Here is a 17,754-nt window from a genome sequence, read left to right as displayed (position 1 = left end):
TTGGCAAGATTCACGTTATTAAATCATCATGTGCATAAATAATCTGTGTTGCAGCTAAACTTACGATTTTCTCACGAGCGAGTGGCTAGATAATGGGTTAATTACAAGGAAAAGTGACGGTTTGCTGGTTTGAAAAATAATTTAGCGGCCGAACGGCTCGAGCGCGGTCTAACGAGTGAACAACCCGCCGCGGAGGGGTTGATAAACGGGGGATAAATGTCAGATTGGGGTCACATGTTGCTTCTCTGGTTGTGGTGGCACAAAACTGCAGGGACTCGGGTGCAATCTAACGATTCCGTTACAAACATACAATAACGTCAACTGGCTAATTGAAATAATTAATTGTACGAGTTCATGCAGCTCGATTGCTACTTCGCCGCTGCTAAAACAGTGTGCGACGTTTCTGACAAACAGTAGAAGTTCACCCATAATAAACAACAGACAATCGAATTCGACATCATCTATTCCGAAACCGCCCATACGATAATGAAAAGTCCACCGAGACGTTTTTCACATACCTCACAGAACTGCACTACATCGGTAAAATGACGGAGAACTGGAAACCACGACCATATGGACCTTATTCATTTTAACTGACATTTTATTCGACAAAAGGGCCACTAACCACCATTTTTTATTTTGTATAAACTCGACTTCCACTGACATAGCAGGAGGGACTATCGCGTATCAAGGCCAGCCCACGTGACCTGCGCGCCAACTATGAATCACAATTTTCCGGCCAAAGAAACCGACCGCGTCGTTTACTTTCAGAAAAAACAAACGCACGGCTAATCTCCGTGCGTAATTATTTTGCTTGTAACGTGAGTCAAATTATTTTATTTCTCAAATCGAGGAATCGGGTCAATCGATTTTTCTTGCCTGCTGCAACTTCTGTTTGTTCTCTTTCCCGAAGTTCCCAATTCGACTACCTCTATTACACAAAAAACGAATTAGACACATCAACTTCCGTAGCTGCTACACCTTATGATTAAATATTTATTACCAATTGCCCCTCATTACATTTGCTTTACTTACCTACTTAACGCACATCATAACACATATCGTATTCGAGGCAACAGTTATATGTCTATTATTCTACGGATCCGTGATTGAAGAGCAACATTTGCGAGGAATACTTAATCATTCGTCATTTTTGGGACTGTCTGGCACCTCGGTATCGTCCTAATGTCGATAATTAAAAACAAATGTAGGTATAATCCATTCACGGATTTTTTTGAGTCGTTGGCCAAGAAAACTTATTAAAGGAATTTAGATACGAGATACAAGACCAGGGAGACTAGACAGTGTGTGTAGTCTCCATGTACAAGAAGTTAAAAATGATTTTTCAAAATCACATTTTAGCCATATTTTTTTCGAAAGAAGAATTTGACAAATATAAAAAAGTTATGAATTTTGAACCTTGGCTTGCCCCTCCCCCACCCTTCGGACGCCCCTAAAAACAATAATGTGTCAATTTATATAGTTTAGATAAAATAATTCCTCGTAATAAATGGTACCTCTGTATAAAATTTTATTAATTTATTTCGAAGCAATTTTGATATTGTAATAAAATTGTCTTAATGGCCCCCTTTTCTTGGCACGTAGCGCCACAGAGGGGCGTTTTCGGACACATGTCGGTATGAACTTTTTCGCTCAAAATTACTTTCTCTATCATCTGTGTTTGTTTGGCACACCGGAAATGAAACACCCCGTATAAACAAGGCGTTAACATATGATAAACGAAATAATAAAATAAAATAAAATAAAAACATTTTATTAATTTATCATCAGCATATTTACAAAATAGGTATTTTCTTTGACGAATACTTAACATTTGCTTTTAAATAATTATATACACCTTCATCACAGACAATTAACATAATACAGTCTCTTCCATTCTATCATTTACTCTTCAGTTACAAAATATCCTTTCTTAAAGCTTTCAACTCTTCTTTGCTGTTATCTTCATTGTCTTTTTCTTTCGGTTCTTTTGGTGGAGATTCGGGCTTACTCAAATTGTTCGGTACATTCCCAGACATGATAAGAGGTAGCGGCACCATTTTGGGAACATTATTTTCTTCCATTTTTGAATCGGACTTCCCTAGTTTCAAGAATAACGGTGCGGTGTTGTTTATACTCGCAATGCTGATGTTTGGCAACAAAGGCGCATTGTTGCGTTGGATAATTTCAGGAAGTTCAGGCTTTTTCGGTATCGGTACATTTTCTTTAGACTCGGCTACTTTTTCTACAATTTTTTGTTCTTGATCGATGTTATTCACAGGCGAATTGGGATGTTTTACGAGAGGTGCCTCTTTTTGTTTATTGTTTACATCTTCGGTATTCTCTGAAAGCACTTTTCTTTCTCTTAAATCTTTTTGAATATTTTCTCCATTGAGCTTCTCATCGTGTTTATCGTCTTGCGCATTGTCTTTTGCTGCAATGTTTTTTTCTCGATTCCCGTCATCAATTAATGAATCAGGTCCTGCCACTAACTGTTCCTTTCTTTCATTCATACTTCCTTCAATTGCATTTTCTCGAAGTTTCTTTTCCTTGGACGAGTTGTCTAAATTTTTGTTAACATTATTCCTTTCTTTCCCTCTACTGTTATCATTCACTATTGTTTCATCTCCAGTGTCTAGCTTAACGTTTTCGTTCACCTGTTTTTTCAGATCGGCAACTATTTTGTCGTCTTCTTTCCCTCCACTAATTTTTTCTATAGCCTGACGCGCGATGGTCTCTATCTCCTTCATAGCCTTAACTCTCTCTTCATTGAGTTTCTTGTGTTGTTCCATGATTTTCATTTGGACTTCGTTTTGCTTTTGAATCGTATCGAGTAATGCTTGGTTAGCGTCGCCCTTATTTATATTTTCTTCTTCTTGCTGCTGTACCTCCTTGTCTTCTTTTTTGATGGCTTCGATGTCCACTTCATCATTTTTCGAATCGTTCGTGGGTTTGTCCAATAATTTTGGTATCTCTGGAGGATTAACTTTCTCTACTTTGTCTTTCTCTGGCTCTAGCACCCGTTCTGGTGGTTCCTTATTCTTTACTTCAGGTTCTTCTACTGGTTCGATCGGTTGTGGAGGCTCATGTCTAATTTCTATAAGTTCTTCGTTTCCTACAACTTTTACCGTGGTTACTTTTTCGCCAACATTTATTTTACTTTCGACATTCATAATCTTTGCAGTTGTAGGGATTTTTTCGACAATGTTCTTTGCCATTTCAATTTTATCCGCTGCTCTGCCCACATTTAACTCCAATTGTTCCAAGTTTTTAAAGCTGCTGATTGTGACCGTATTAGGTTCTAAACTCTCCATTGAATACAGATTTTTGTAAGTGCCCAAAACCATTACGAAAACGCCAATCATAAGCATTAGTTGTGCTAGAATCCTTTCGTTGGTGTTCTTTTGAGATATACAGATGAAACACGTCACGGGGAATAAAACGCAAATCATAACGCCGATAGTCGATCCCACTAAACCCAACACAAGTTCGATATTTGGTATCATAATGCCTATTATGAGTGAAATAAATACTATAAATAGGGTTAGTCCTTTAAATCTTCCTTCGGGAATATAAGCGGACATTCCTTCATGTATAGGGTAGCCTTCCTTATACAGTAGCGAGTAGAGACTTGCACGGCAGGGAAAAATTACCAATGGAAAACTGAACGCCACCGACAGAATAAATCCTATCTTTATAACATCAGTCATAAGCGATGGAGAGAAACTGAGCAATATATTACCTGTAAAAGGCTTTTGAAAAAAGGCAATGTAACCAAAAACACCTACAAAAGTGTACACACAGGTGCAAATATTAACAGCGATCCGCACTAGATTGTTCATTTCTTCTAAAGTTGCATTCTGCAGAGCTTGGTATATCTCAAACAACTGTGTTTGACAAAATAAAGCCATAGTGAAAATCGGTAGGCATTGTAATATTCCGGCGGGTCTCCAAAAGTTTACGTTGTTGTACCAGTCCCCGCTGAATATATGGGGAATTCCTTCAAAGACTATCTTTAGAACCAAGCAGAAATAAAACCCTATCGTAGCTCTAGACACGCCACTTAAACTGTCAACGTTTCTTAATAATCCGAGTGGTAATACACAGAACAAGGAAAGTGCCATCAGAATACTGGTCCTCATGGTGTTAGTGGTGTAAGATCCGGTAATTTCGGCTATAATTTCAGGTCCCAAGTCCCCCATAACAACGAAGAAAGCTATGCAGGTTCCGATGAGGAAACCTATGATGCCTATTTCGATAGCAAACTTTCCCATCGCACCGAATATATAAAAAGCCAAGAACTCGAAGGTCTTCCTTCTGGCGATTATAGCGGACTTTAATAGGAAGTGGCACGCCAGTCTTGAGATAATACTGCTCATTAGTAGCATCAGGATGGATAATACAATACCACATTGTTTGAAGCAATACGGCATAGCCAGCACACTTACGCCGATAATGCTGTTGGCTAGGTTCATTACGTGTCCAGTTTGGTAATCCATTTCGATTTTTCTTTCAAGAGTTGCATATGGATTGCAGTATTTTTTAAAATTGTTGACAGACTGTGACAACAAAACATAACCTGCATACATCGCACATCGCATTGTTTTGAAATACTATTGTGGAAAAATATTTGTCTATATGCAATTCTGTTGACAAGGAGATGCATACATGGTTGCATAAGAAGACAAATTTGAATAACAGCATAAAAATTTAAGTTCTTTTAGTGGAAAAAACGAAAGTTTAAAAAACAAATGATGATGATTAATAAATTTGTTTATTTTTCTATATAAATAATTATTTTAAAATAATATTTATGTACTTCTTTGAATGTCTTGATTAAATTTTATTTGTACGTCACAAGGTACGGTTTTTACATTGAAATAGAGGTGTCATTATTTTAATAGGCAGTTTAGATGGTGTGCTATAAAGATTAATTATTTTTCAGTTTGTTTCATTTCCTCAAAACAAGATTATCCTTAAATTTGGAAATTCCGACTTGGTTCATTTGGTCTTTAATTTAGACATTTTTCATTCGAAAAATAGAAGAAAGTCTTTTGATATCTAAAGCGCTTATTATTGAACCAGTGTATATTCGCTGTAATTTAATAAAATGAGTTATTTAGATAATAATTTACTCTGCTACATAGAAGAAAGCGTTGAAAATCTCTTGGATTCTTTTCCACCAGGAAAATCACGAATTCTACATAACATTTCGTTTACCCTCACAAAGAATGGTATACACGGGTCGCTTGTTAAACTTCAAAGGAGCGCCGTTAGGTGGCGCTCTACGTACGGTGCCGCCGAGACGTCGCGACGTCCGAAACGCACCAGTTTTCCGCAGATGGCAATGGGGGTAATAGCTCCACGGCGCTGAGCATTTCCAACCACCCTTTGACGTCCGTTCTTCAAATCGACCAATCGCGTTCTATTACGCCATATTGACTCCTCCACTCGGTGTGTGTGCAAAAGATAATCCCGCTATTGAGGATACTTCGCAAATCTCGTAATTCTATCCGCAGAATCCACTCGGCGGGCGCCGCGGTGTTGATTTTGTGCCCAGGTGTATTTTGACGGTGCTGTGGAAAAAAAACTGGTGCGCCAACGTCGAGATGCCCGTACGTAAGCAAGGTAATTATTTTTTCAGTAATTAGCCGAACGAATAAGCTCGCAACGGGTCCAGTAGGCGATGAAACTAGCATTTGTCAATAGTCGAACGCACGTGTTGCGCGGTGGTGGGGGGTGGGGATCTGTCAGTTTCTCCGCAGAAAATGTCTGCTTGAAAACAAGGCAGGAAACGCCAAGAAAAGATTCATTTGTTCCGCATACATCCAAGGCTGTAACGATTAAACTGCTGAACTAAATCGAATTTAAAAAAGCCCTCTTAGCTTTTATCTATAACAATGTCACTAGATTTCGTAATCATAATCTACCTACGGTGTGCTATAACTGGTTTTATAAATAGGTTCCTTACCACGGTTTTGAGTTAGTCTCAGTTAATTTGGTAGAGTGCCAGAAGATCGCCGATATACCAAATACAATTTTCCCGTTACTCATTTTTGTCTTTCAACGACAGTTTAGTTTAGTTATAGGAACATGGTGTTGGGACCAGGAAAGACCCTCGCATTGCACCATAGCTTTTCGCTAGGGTGCATTGACACAGGGGTGGGAGAAGCGTTGTCTAGGTCAGGGTAGACCGTGGAGGACGTATAAGTTGTAATTGTCCGGATAAATATAGTCCCGATGTGTCATGTTTGTCGGTTTCTGGGACGTGGAGAAGAAAATCGATAGGCGATCGTGTAGGGCGTTTTATATCATTATAAAATTTAATAGTTGGCTCCCACATAGTTCCTGTTACGCCAGTTATTTAATTTTCCATGTTTCCATTGCTTCCCATTTACGTAAAGTAATAATAATAATAAACGAATTAACGAATTAGCTATAAAAAATTACAATTCTGTATACGGGGTGTTTCGCATAAGAACCCAAAAAACTTTGTCGTTTTCAACAAAAACACGAATAACTAATAATACGTATTGTAACTATTATTTGAGTCAAACATGACGATCAGGAAAAGTCATTTAATTCTAGTAACTGTTTAAAGTTTTCATTTAGCGAACAAGTTGATATGTGTTAGGTTTCTGTGAAGTAAACTACAGAAGAAGTGTTGAAGAATATTGGAGAAGATTTCCAAATCGTGCAATCCCCCATAGAGAAACATTTTCCAGTGTTCGACAAACTGGTATTTCGACAAACTGGTATATCGCAAACTTCTGTGCACTGAGTGATCAAACGTAATCTACTAAGTAATGTAATGATGCGCAAAATTTTGCAGAGTACAAAATTGTAGGTTTTGCTTTTTTGAAATTTTGTTTTTTTCTGTAGGATAAAAATTAAGTAAGATATGGCCGTTTAAAATTTGCATATTTTCGTAAGTAGCAACCTGTTCAAGCCCTTTCAGCTCAAACCCTTACAATAATAAGGGCTGAAAGAAAATTTAACTTATTTGATCTTATAACCCTTGAAAAAACATAAAAAATAAGTGTACTATAATTATTGTTCGATTTTTTTGCAAAGGGTGGTTTTTATAAGGGTTGAAACTTATAAATAAATAATAAAAAATTAAAACAGTAAAAAAATCTTAATTTAGTATCACTATATGATTAAATTATTCCAAGTTACTGAATAATAGTTTTCAACATTATTTTTTAATGATTGTAATTTTGTAATTTTCAACCCCTTTCGAGAGTAGTAGATGATTAAAAATATCGGTGTAGGAAAATCTTTGATAAGATAAAGTAACTTCCAAAATTGCATTTTTCTATGTTTCTCCAACTGCGAGAAATAAAATAAAAACTGAATTTAACAGACGTCTTTGGAAGTGACTTTTTTGGAAATAAGTTCTAATAAGTTTTAAGTTTTTGGAAGTAGAAGAACCCCCACCTTCCTTACTTTTTGGTAAGGAATTGCGCTCTTGTATGTTAAAAAGAGTACCTTTTTATATAACTATTTTTTTTCGAAACTGGATAATAAAAATGATATCTCCCTCTGAAGGGTATCATATTTTTTGCGATTTATTTGGAATCTTTTTTATTTTGTACCTGAGCCTGAATTTCTTTCTTATACAGTGTGTTGAAGTTGTTACTTTCCAAATGGTTTTCCTTAATTATCTTTAAATCGGCTAAATATAAAAATGTCACAATTTGTACACGAGTAAACATCAATTGTGCGTTAAGAATAATGTGCGGTTTCTATCTGAAAGGCAGTCTCGCCGATACAGGTAAATGGAGGGGTACAATAAAAAAAATATGTTAAAACGCAAAATTTATTACATTTCTAAACGGTTCTGTAAATTCTAAAGCATACTACAAAAAAAGGTATACTTGTCGAAATTCGGTAGCATGTACCATTTTCGAGAAAAATGAAGTTGCATAGAAGGAAATGGGGGACAATTTCAGTAGGTATCTATTGTAGCATTTCGAGTTTGCACATTTATTTAATTGTGCAGCTGTTTTGTTCTGTATGTCTCCGAGTCTGTTTCCTAATATTTTTCTGTTTTTATCACTTNCGTATCAAGGCCAGCCCACGTGACCTGCGCGCCAACTATGAATCACAATTTTCCGGCCAAAGAAACCGACCGCGTCGTTTACTTTCAGAAAAAACAAACGCACGGCTAATCTCCGTGCGTAATTATTTTGCTTGTAACGTGAGTCAAATTATTTTATTTCTCAAATCGAGGAATCGGGTCAATCGATTTTTCTTGCCTGCTGCAACTTCTGTTTGTTCTCTTTCCCGAAGTTCCCAATTCGACTACCTCTATTACACAAAAAACGAATTAGACACATCAACTTCCGTAGCTGCTACACCTTATGATTAAATATTTATTACCAATTGCCCCTCATTACATTTGCTTTACTTACCTACTTAACGCACATCATAACACATATCGTATTCGAGGCAACAGTTATATGTCTATTATTCTACGGATCCGTGATTGAAGAGCAACATTTGCGAGGAATACTTAATCATTCGTCATTTTTGGGACTGTCTGGCACCTCGGTATCGTCCTAATGTCGATAATTAAAAACAAATGTAGGTATAATCCATTCACGGATTTTTTTGAGTCGTTGGCCAAGAAAACTTATTAAAGGAATTTAGATACGAGATACAAGACCAGGGAGACTAGACAGTGTGTGTAGTCTCCATGTACAAGAAGTTAAAAATGATTTTTCAAAATCACATTTTAGCCATATTTTTTTCGAAAGAAGAATTTGACAAATATAAAAAAGTTATGAATTTTGAACCTTGGCTTGCCCCTCCCCCACCCTTCGGACGCCCCTAAAAACAATAATGTGTCAATTTATATAGTTTAGATAAAATAATTCCTCGTAATAAATGGTACCTCTGTATAAAATTTTATTAATTTATTTCGAAGCAATTTTGATATTGTAATAAAATTGTCTTAATGGCCCCCTTTTCTTGGCACGTAGCGCCACAGAGGGGCGTTTTCGGACACATGTCGGTATGAACTTTTTCGCTCAAAATTACTTTCTCTATCATCTGTGTTTGTTTGGCACACCGGAAATGAAACACCCCGTATAAACAAGGCGTTAACATATGATAAACGAAATAATAAAATAAAATAAAATAAAAACATTTTATTAATTTATCATCAGCATATTTACAAAATAGGTATTTTCTTTGACGAATACTTAACATTTGCTTTTAAATAATTATATACACCTTCATCACAGACAATTAACATAATACAGTCTCTTCCATTCTATCATTTACTCTTCAGTTACAAAATATCCTTTCTTAAAGCTTTCAACTCTTCTTTGCTGTTATCTTCATTGTCTTTTTCTTTCGGTTCTTTTGGTGGAGATTCGGGCTTACTCAAATTGTTCGGTACATTCCCAGACATGATAAGAGGTAGCGGCACCATTTTGGGAACATTATTTTCTTCCATTTTTGAATCGGACTTCCCTAGTTTCAAGAATAACGGTGCGGTGTTGTTTATACTCGCAATGCTGATGTTTGGCAACAAAGGCGCATTGTTGCGTTGGATAATTTCAGGAAGTTCAGGCTTTTTCGGTATCGGTACATTTTCTTTAGACTCGGCTACTTTTTCTACAATTTTTTGTTCTTGATCGATGTTATTCACAGGCGAATTGGGATGTTTTACGAGAGGTGCCTCTTTTTGTTTATTGTTTACATCTTCGGTATTCTCTGAAAGCACTTTTCTTTCTCTTAAATCTTTTTGAATATTTTCTCCATTGAGCTTCTCATCGTGTTTATCGTCTTGCGCATTGTCTTTTGCTGCAATGTTTTTTTCTCGATTCCCGTCATCAATTAATGAATCAGGTCCTGCCACTAACTGTTCCTTTCTTTCATTCATACTTCCTTCAATTGCATTTTCTCGAAGTTTCTTTTCCTTGGACGAGTTGTCTAAATTTTTGTTAACATTATTCCTTTCTTTCCCTCTACTGTTATCATTCACTATTGTTTCATCTCCAGTGTCTAGCTTAACGTTTTCGTTCACCTGTTTTTTCAGATCGGCAACTATTTTGTCGTCTTCTTTCCCTCCACTAATTTTTTCTATAGCCTGACGCGCGATGGTCTCTATCTCCTTCATAGCCTTAACTCTCTCTTCATTGAGTTTCTTGTGTTGTTCCATGATTTTCATTTGGACTTCGTTTTGCTTTTGAATCGTATCGAGTAATGCTTGGTTAGCGTCGCCCTTATTTATATTTTCTTCTTCTTGCTGCTGTACCTCCTTGTCTTCTTTTTTGATGGCTTCGATGTCCACTTCATCATTTTTCGAATCGTTCGTGGGTTTGTCCAATAATTTTGGTATCTCTGGAGGATTAACTTTCTCTACTTTGTCTTTCTCTGGCTCTAGCACCCGTTCTGGTGGTTCCTTATTCTTTACTTCAGGTTCTTCTACTGGTTCGATCGGTTGTGGAGGCTCATGTCTAATTTCTATAAGTTCTTCGTTTCCTACAACTGTTACCGTGGTTACTTTTTCGCCAACATTTATTTTACTTTCGACATTCATAATCTTTGCAGTTGTAGGGATTTTTTCGACAATGTTCTTTGCCATTTCAATTTTATCGGCTGCTCTGCCCACATTTAACTCCAATTGTTCCAAGTTTTTAAAGCTGCTGATTGTGACCGTATTAGGTTCTAAACTCTCCATTGAATACAGATTTTTGTAAGTGCCCAAAACCATTACGAAAACGCCAATCATAAGCATTAGTTGTGCTAGAATCCTTTCGTTGGTGTTCTTTTGAGATATACAGATGAAACACGTCACGGGGAATACAACGCAAATCATAACGCCGATAGTCGATCCCACTAAACCCAACACAAGTTCGATATTTGGTATCATAATGCCTATTATGAGTGAAATAAATACTATAAATAGGGTTAGTCCTTTAAATCTTCCTTCGGGAATATAAGCGGACATTCCTTCATGTATAGGGTAGCCTTCCTTATACAGTAGCGAGTAGAGACTTGCACGGCAGGGAAAAATTACCAATGGAAAACTGAACGCCACCGACAGAATAAATCCTATCTTTATAACATCAGTCATAAGCGATGGAGAGAAACTGAGCAATATATTACCTGTAAAAGGCTTTTGAAAAAAGGCAATGTAACCAAAAACACCTACAAAAGTGTACACACAGGTGCAAATATTAACAGCGATCCGCACTAGATTGTTCATTTCTTCTAAAGTTGCATTCTGCAGAGCTTGGTATATCTCAAACAACTGTGTTTGACAAAATAAAGCCATAGTGAAAATCGGTAGGCATTGTAATATTCCGGCGGGTCTCCAAAAGTTTACGTTGTTGTACCAGTCCCCGCTGAATATATGGGGAATTCCTTCAAAGACTATCTTTAGAACCAAGCAGAAATAAAACCCTATCGTAGCTCTAGACACGCCACTTAAACTGTCAACGTTTCTTAATAATCCGAGTGGTAATACACAGAACAAGGAAAGTGCCATCAGAATACTGGTCCTCATGGTGTTAGTGGTGTAAGATCCGGTAATTTCGGCTATAATTTCAGGTCCCAAGTCCCCCATAACAACGAAGAAAGCTATGCAGGTTCCGATGAGGAAACCTATGATGCCTATTTCGATAGCAAACTTTCCCATCGCACCGAATATATAAAAAGCCAAGAACTCGAAGGTCTTCCTTCTGGCGATTATAGCGGACTTTAATAGGAAGTGGCACGCCAGTCTTGAGATAATACTGCTCATTAGTAGCATCAGGATGGATAATACAATACCACATTGTTTGAAGCAATACGGCATAGCCAGCACACTTACGCCGATAATGCTGTTGGCTAGGTTCATTACGTGTCCAGTTTGGTAATCCATTTCGATTTTTCTTTCAAGAGTTGCATATGGATTGCAGTATTTTTTAAAATTGTTGACAGACTGTGACAACAAAACATAACCTGCATACATCGCACATCGCATTGTTTTGAAATACTATTGTGGAAAAATATTTGTCTATATGCAATTCTGTTGACAAGGAGATGCATACATGGTTGCATAAGAAGACAAATTTGAATAACAGCATAAAAATTTAAGTTCTTTTAGTGGAAAAAACGAAAGTTTAAAAAACAAATGATGATGATTAATAAATTTGTTTATTTTTCTATATAAATAATTATTTTAAAATAATATTTATGTATTTCTTTGAATGTATGGATTAAATTTTATTTGTACGTCACAAAGTACGGTTTTTTACATTGAAATAGAGGTGTCATTATTTTAATAGGCAGTATTTAGAAAGTGTGCTATGAAGATTAATTATTTTTCAGTTTGTTTCATTTCCTCAAAACAAGATTATCCTTAAATTTGGAAATTCCGACTTGGTTCATTTGGTTTTTAATTTAGACACATAGAAGAAAGTCTTTTGATATCTAAAGCGCTTATTATTGAATCAGTGTATATTAGCTGTAATTTAATAAAATGAGTTATTTAGATAATAATTTAATCTGCTACATAGAATAAAGCGTTGAAAATCTCCTGGATTCTTTTCCACTAGGAAAATCACGAATTCTACATAACATTCCGTTTACCCTCATAAAGAATGGTATACACGGGTCGCTTGTTATACTTCAAAGGAACGCCGTTAGGTGGCGCTCTACGTACGGTGCCGCCGAGACGTCGCGACGTCCGAAACGCACCAGTTTTCCGCAGATGGCAATGGGGGTAATAGCTCCACGGCGCTGAGCATTTCCAACCACCCTTTGACGTCCGTTCTTCAAATCGACCAATCGCGCTCTATTACGCCATATTGACTCCTCCACTCGGTGTGTGTGCAAAAGATAATCCCGCTATTGAGGATACTTCGCAAATCTCGTAATTCTATCCGCAGAATCCACTCGGCGGGCGCCGCGGTGTTGATTTTGTGCCCAGGTGTATTTTGACGGTGCTGTGGAAAAAAAACTGGTGCGCCAACGTCGAGATGCCCGTACGTAAGCAAGGTAATTATTTTTTCAGTAATTAGCCGAACGAATAAGCTCGCAACGGGTCCAGTAGGCGATGAAACTAGCATTTGTCAATAGTCGAACGCACGTGTTGCGCGGTGGTGGGGGGTGGGGATCTGTCAGTTTCTCCGCAGAAAATGTCTGCTTGAAAACAAGGCAGGAAACGCCAAGAAAAGATTCATTTGTTCCGCATACATCCAAGGCTGTAACGATTAAACTGCTGAACTAAATCGAATTTAAAAAAGCCCTCTTAGCTTTTATCCATAAAAATGTCACTAGATTTCGTAATCATAATCTACCTACGGTGTGCTATAACTGGTTTTATAAATAGGTTCCTTACCACGGTTTTGAGTTAGTCTCAGTTAATTTGGTAGAGTGCCAGAAGATCGCCGATATACCAAATACAATTTTCCCGTTACTCATTTTTGTCTTTCAACGACAGTTTAGTTTAGTTATAGGAACATGGTGTTGGGACCAGGAAAGACCCTCGCATTGCACCATAGCTTTTCGCTAGGGTGCATTGACACAGGGGTGGGAGAAGCGTTGTCTAGGTCAGGGTAGACCGTGGAGGACGTATAAGTTGTAATTGTCCGGATAAATATAGTCCCGATGTGTCATGTTTGTCGGTTTCTGGGACGAGGAGGAAGAAAATCGATAGGCGATCGTGTAGGGCGTTTTATATCATTATAAAATTTAATAGTTGGCTCCCACATAGTTCCTGTTACGCCAGTTATTTAATTTTCCATGTTTCCATTGCTTCCCATTTACGTAAAGTAATAATAATAATAAACAAATTAACGAATTAGCTATAAAAAAAATTACAATTCTGTATACGGGGTGTTTCGCATAAGAACCCAAAAAACGTTTTCAACAAAAACACGAATAACTAATAATACGTATTGTAACTATTATTTATGTCAAACATGACGATCAGGAAAAGTCATTTAATTTTAGTAATTGTTTAAAGTTTTCATTTAGCGAACAAGTTGATATGTGTTAGGTTTCTGTGAAGTAAACTACAGAAGTAGTGTTGATGAATATTGGAGAAGATTTCCAAATCGTGCAATCCCCCATAGAGAAACATTTTCCAATGTTCGACGAGACGAGCTCGAGAAACAGTAACAGACAAGTTTTTCAGTAACACTCGAGAATGTGCTATTGCAATCAGGGCACAAGACGAAGAACTTATTTTGAATACAATTGGAGATGACCCATCTGGTATATCGCAAACTTCTGTGCACTGAGTGATCAAACGTAATCTACTAAGTATGTACACCCATATCATATGCAAAAAGTGCAGTGTTAATGATTTGGTTAAACGAGTGAATGTCTGTCAGTTTTCTGTCTTATTTTACATCGAGGCATTAATTTTCTTTAGTGATGAAGCTGCTTGTTTCACCCGCAGAGGTATTACTTTACATAACTATCATAATAGTCCAGTCAATGACCATTTTCCCGTATAATTTTGCCAAACAGCACCGATTTTCATAAAAATTTGGATTTAGGTTGTACTTACCCTCTACTTCAAAGTTGACCTTGTACTGGGGGTTGCTTTTACCCTGCGGGTGGATGCCACTCCTTCTCGGGGGTGAAAATAGTTTAATTGGAAATGGAATGGAATATATTGACTAATTCTAAGCAATTTTTGTTCTATAAAGTTTTTTCTGAAAGTCAATACTTTTCGACTTATTCGCGAGTGAGTGTAAATTTTTTAACTTAAAAAACCACTTTTTCGGACGGTTTTTCGCGAATAACTCAAAAAGTAAGTATTTTATCAAAAAAATTCTTTCTTATAAAAAATGTAGCTTATAAAAAAACAAAAAGAATGGTGTATTTATGGTATCTGTAGACCCAATACAAGCGGAGTAATAGGTCTGTTTCTGCAGCAGTTGAGGACTGATTTGAAACTATCAGAGATATTTGACCAATTGATTCATAAACTTTTTACTCGCTGAAAGTACGAGACAACTGAATTGGCCGAGTATATCTGATAGTTTGAAAACAATTTGAGACTGCTGCAGAAACAAACCTATTAGCTTGTTGAATGTTGGTTCTTATTCGTCAAACACCAAAATTAAAAGTTTGAACGCGAAATAACCAAAAACCAATGCATTTTTCAGGGAATACTCATATAACCTTTTTTAAATTGCTTGAAAAGATCTTTATTTTTATATTTTATAAAAGTCCCTAACATCAAACCTAAGCGAGTTATGACGAAAACAAAGTTGGTCCGTATTTTTTTTCGGCGACAAAAAACAGGAAAATCACCACCGTCGCCAATTACCACCCCAATTGAAAATAATCGTTACCACTTTACAATTTATTTTATTTATGTACTTGTAATATGCCCTAGCTAGAAGTTTGACCGGTTTAAAGTGCTTAGTTTTGAAAAAAGTTGAGCTTGAAGTGAAGAGAATTTTTGTATTTTTGGAAAAAATTGTCTTTACTTCAAAATAACTCAAAAACTATTAATGATACGTAAAATTTTGTAGAGTACAAAATTGTAGGTTTTGGTTTTTGATTTTTTTTTTCTGTATGATACAAATTAAGTAAAACTTATTCAAGCCCTTTCAGCTCAAACCCTTACAAAAATAAGGGCTGAAAGACAGTTTAACTTATTTGATCTTATAGCCCTTAAAAAACCTACAAAATGGTTTGTTGAAGGGCTTGATAACATAAAAACTAAGCGAGCTATGGGTAAAAAACTAGTCACATATTTTTGTAGATATCAGAACACGTATATTGAAGCATTGACGAATACACATTATAGTTATATTTTAGCACAGACGTACTTACATCTTACATCTATTGACACGTATATTATGAATTACAATTTTTTTTTTAACTTTAATTATTCGATTTTTTTTGTAAGGGGTGTTTTTTATAAATAAATAATAAAAAATTAAAACAGTAAAGAAATCTTAATTTAATATCACTATATGATTCAATTATTTCAAGTTGCTGAATAATATTTTTCCACATTATTTTTTAATGATTACTGTCATAGGGGGTAGTTTTTAGGAATTGACAATTTTCAATTCATCATAATTACTTATTTAAAGATGATTTCAACCTATTACAAGCTGGAATCTACAATTCTATGATTATTTTCGAATAGGGGCTGTTTTCACCCCTAAAAAATAAAAAGCGGCGCCAAATCCAAAATTTGGTGCAAATCGGTGCTGTCTGGGAAAATTATACAGTAACGCCATATTTTACCTTCAATGACTGGACTATGAGTAAGTATTCCGATGTAAACCTCCATTCAGAAACTCCTCGACATTTCCAACGCGAGTTTAAAATAAATGTTTGGATTGGTATTTCATTGGTCTAGTTATTTTAACGAATCGATTAAATGGCGAAACTTATTTAGGATTTCTCTAAAACACTCTCCCGTATCTACTAGACGAGGCGCCGCTACAACTGAGACTGGAACATTGGTTTGTTTATGCATGATGGAGCCTCCCTCAGTTCAATAATATTGTTAGAGACTTTTTAAACCACCAGTATCCAAATAAATGGATTGGAAGAGGAAATAATTCCCACAAGTTTGGCCTTCGCGATCACCAGATCTCAACAAATGTGATCTCTTTCTTTGGGGAACGTTAAAAGAATTTGTGTATTTCTCGCCGGTTGCGTCGTGAGTAGAATTTTGGAATCGTATTACGGATAAATGCACATTCACATTCATTAGTAACAATCAGCAGTTATTGGATAGAGTAGACTTCAATTTTCGACGAAGAATAACTTTATGCCTGAGACAAAACGGTGAATATTTTGTAACTTCATTTTTCTTGAAAAATGGTACATGCTACCGAATTTCGACAAGTATACCTTTTTTAGTAGCATCTTTTGGAGTTTACAGAACCGTTTAGAAATGTAATAAATTTAGATTTTTAACATATTTTTTTTATTGTACCCCCCTAATTACCTGTGTCGGCGGCGACACTGCTTTTCAGAAAGCAACCGTTGCACATTATTCTTAACGCACAGTTGATGATTATTCGTATACAAATTTTGACATTTTTATCTTTAGCCGACTTAAAGATAATTAAGGAAAACCATTTGGAAAGTAACAACTTCAACACACTGTATCTCAAAAACAGGGCGTCTAAGAAAAAACGTTACATGAAATACCCCTCCCACTAAACACGAAACGTAAATGAAACGTTGCAAATGAGATGTTTTACTAAACAATTGAAACATTAACTAGAAACGTTTCTGTTTCATTACAGAAATGTAGCACTTGAATACTTATTTAGTGAAACATGGCCGAAACGTTACAATTGAAGAGAGTTTGAAACATTACTCGAAACATTACCTTTCGATCTCGGAAACATAACAGACGAACAACCCTTTGCTATTTTTGCTTATCTTATGGAACAATCGGCATTAGTTAAATTTTGCTCTCAATCCCCAATCCTTCTCAAGCGTTAGTTCATTTGCCTTATATACACATAATTAGAAAAAAATGTGGTAGCATATTTATAACACAAGTCTAGAAAAAATGTAATGTTTGTGACTTGCGTAGACTGCGCGTAACAGCCCGAGTTTATTTGTTTCCCGTGTGTCGTTTCAATTCGTATTATGTTAGGTTAGGTTTGCGGTTTGTCAGTTTGCTTGGTTTCGTTGTTATTCATCTTTACTTTGACGCTATTTTATGTGATAATTTGTAGTGTGTGCAGTTGTGGTTATTGTAAGGTGCATATAAAATAATGAATATTGATGCAAAATGTTTAAAACGATATGTGT

General features: G+C 36.2%; 3 protein-coding genes across 6 annotated transcripts in view; all 3 read right to left on the bottom strand.

Annotated features, from left to right (window-relative positions):
• The window catches only part of LOC108907475 (unconventional myosin-IXa), a 65,511-nt gene extending 64,865 nt beyond the window's left edge, over positions 1-646 (bottom strand). For 3 of the 4 annotated variants that reach the window (XM_018711201.1, XM_018711184.1, XM_018711210.1), the window contains exon 1: positions 519-646. The gene's annotated coding sequence lies outside the window, so the exon portion shown is untranslated. Of the gene's footprint in view, positions 1-64; positions 466-518 lie in introns of those variants that run through there. The other variant, XM_018711193.2, reaches the window with a different exon arrangement.
• A 1,112-nt stretch (positions 647-1,758) lies between these two features.
• Positions 1,759-4,567, bottom strand: LOC108907495 (putative sodium-coupled neutral amino acid transporter 10). Its single transcript, XM_018711223.2, has one exon. It carries the CDS (start codon positions 4,497-4,499, stop codon positions 1,917-1,919), a length of 2,583 nt encoding a protein of 860 aa, XP_018566739.1. The 5' UTR covers positions 4,500-4,567; the 3' UTR covers positions 1,759-1,916.
• Positions 4,568-9,140: 4,573 nt separating this feature from the next.
• On the bottom strand, positions 9,141-11,949 carry LOC111691437 (putative sodium-coupled neutral amino acid transporter 10). The gene has a single exon (XM_023454259.1). The coding sequence runs from the start codon at positions 11,879-11,881 to the stop codon at positions 9,299-9,301; it is 2,583 nt and encodes an 860-aa protein (XP_023310027.1). The 5' UTR covers positions 11,882-11,949; the 3' UTR covers positions 9,141-9,298.
• Positions 11,950-17,754: the final 5,805 nt, after the last annotated feature.

Source organism: Anoplophora glabripennis, unplaced genomic scaffold, assembly GCF_000390285.2.
Source record: "Anoplophora glabripennis isolate ALB-LARVAE unplaced genomic scaffold, Agla_2.0 scaffold20, whole genome shotgun sequence".
Lineage (NCBI taxonomy): Eukaryota > Metazoa > Arthropoda > Insecta > Coleoptera > Cerambycidae > Anoplophora > Anoplophora glabripennis.
Note: the sequence above shows the minus strand (reverse complement) of the source record. Positions and strands in the feature narration are given on the sequence as shown.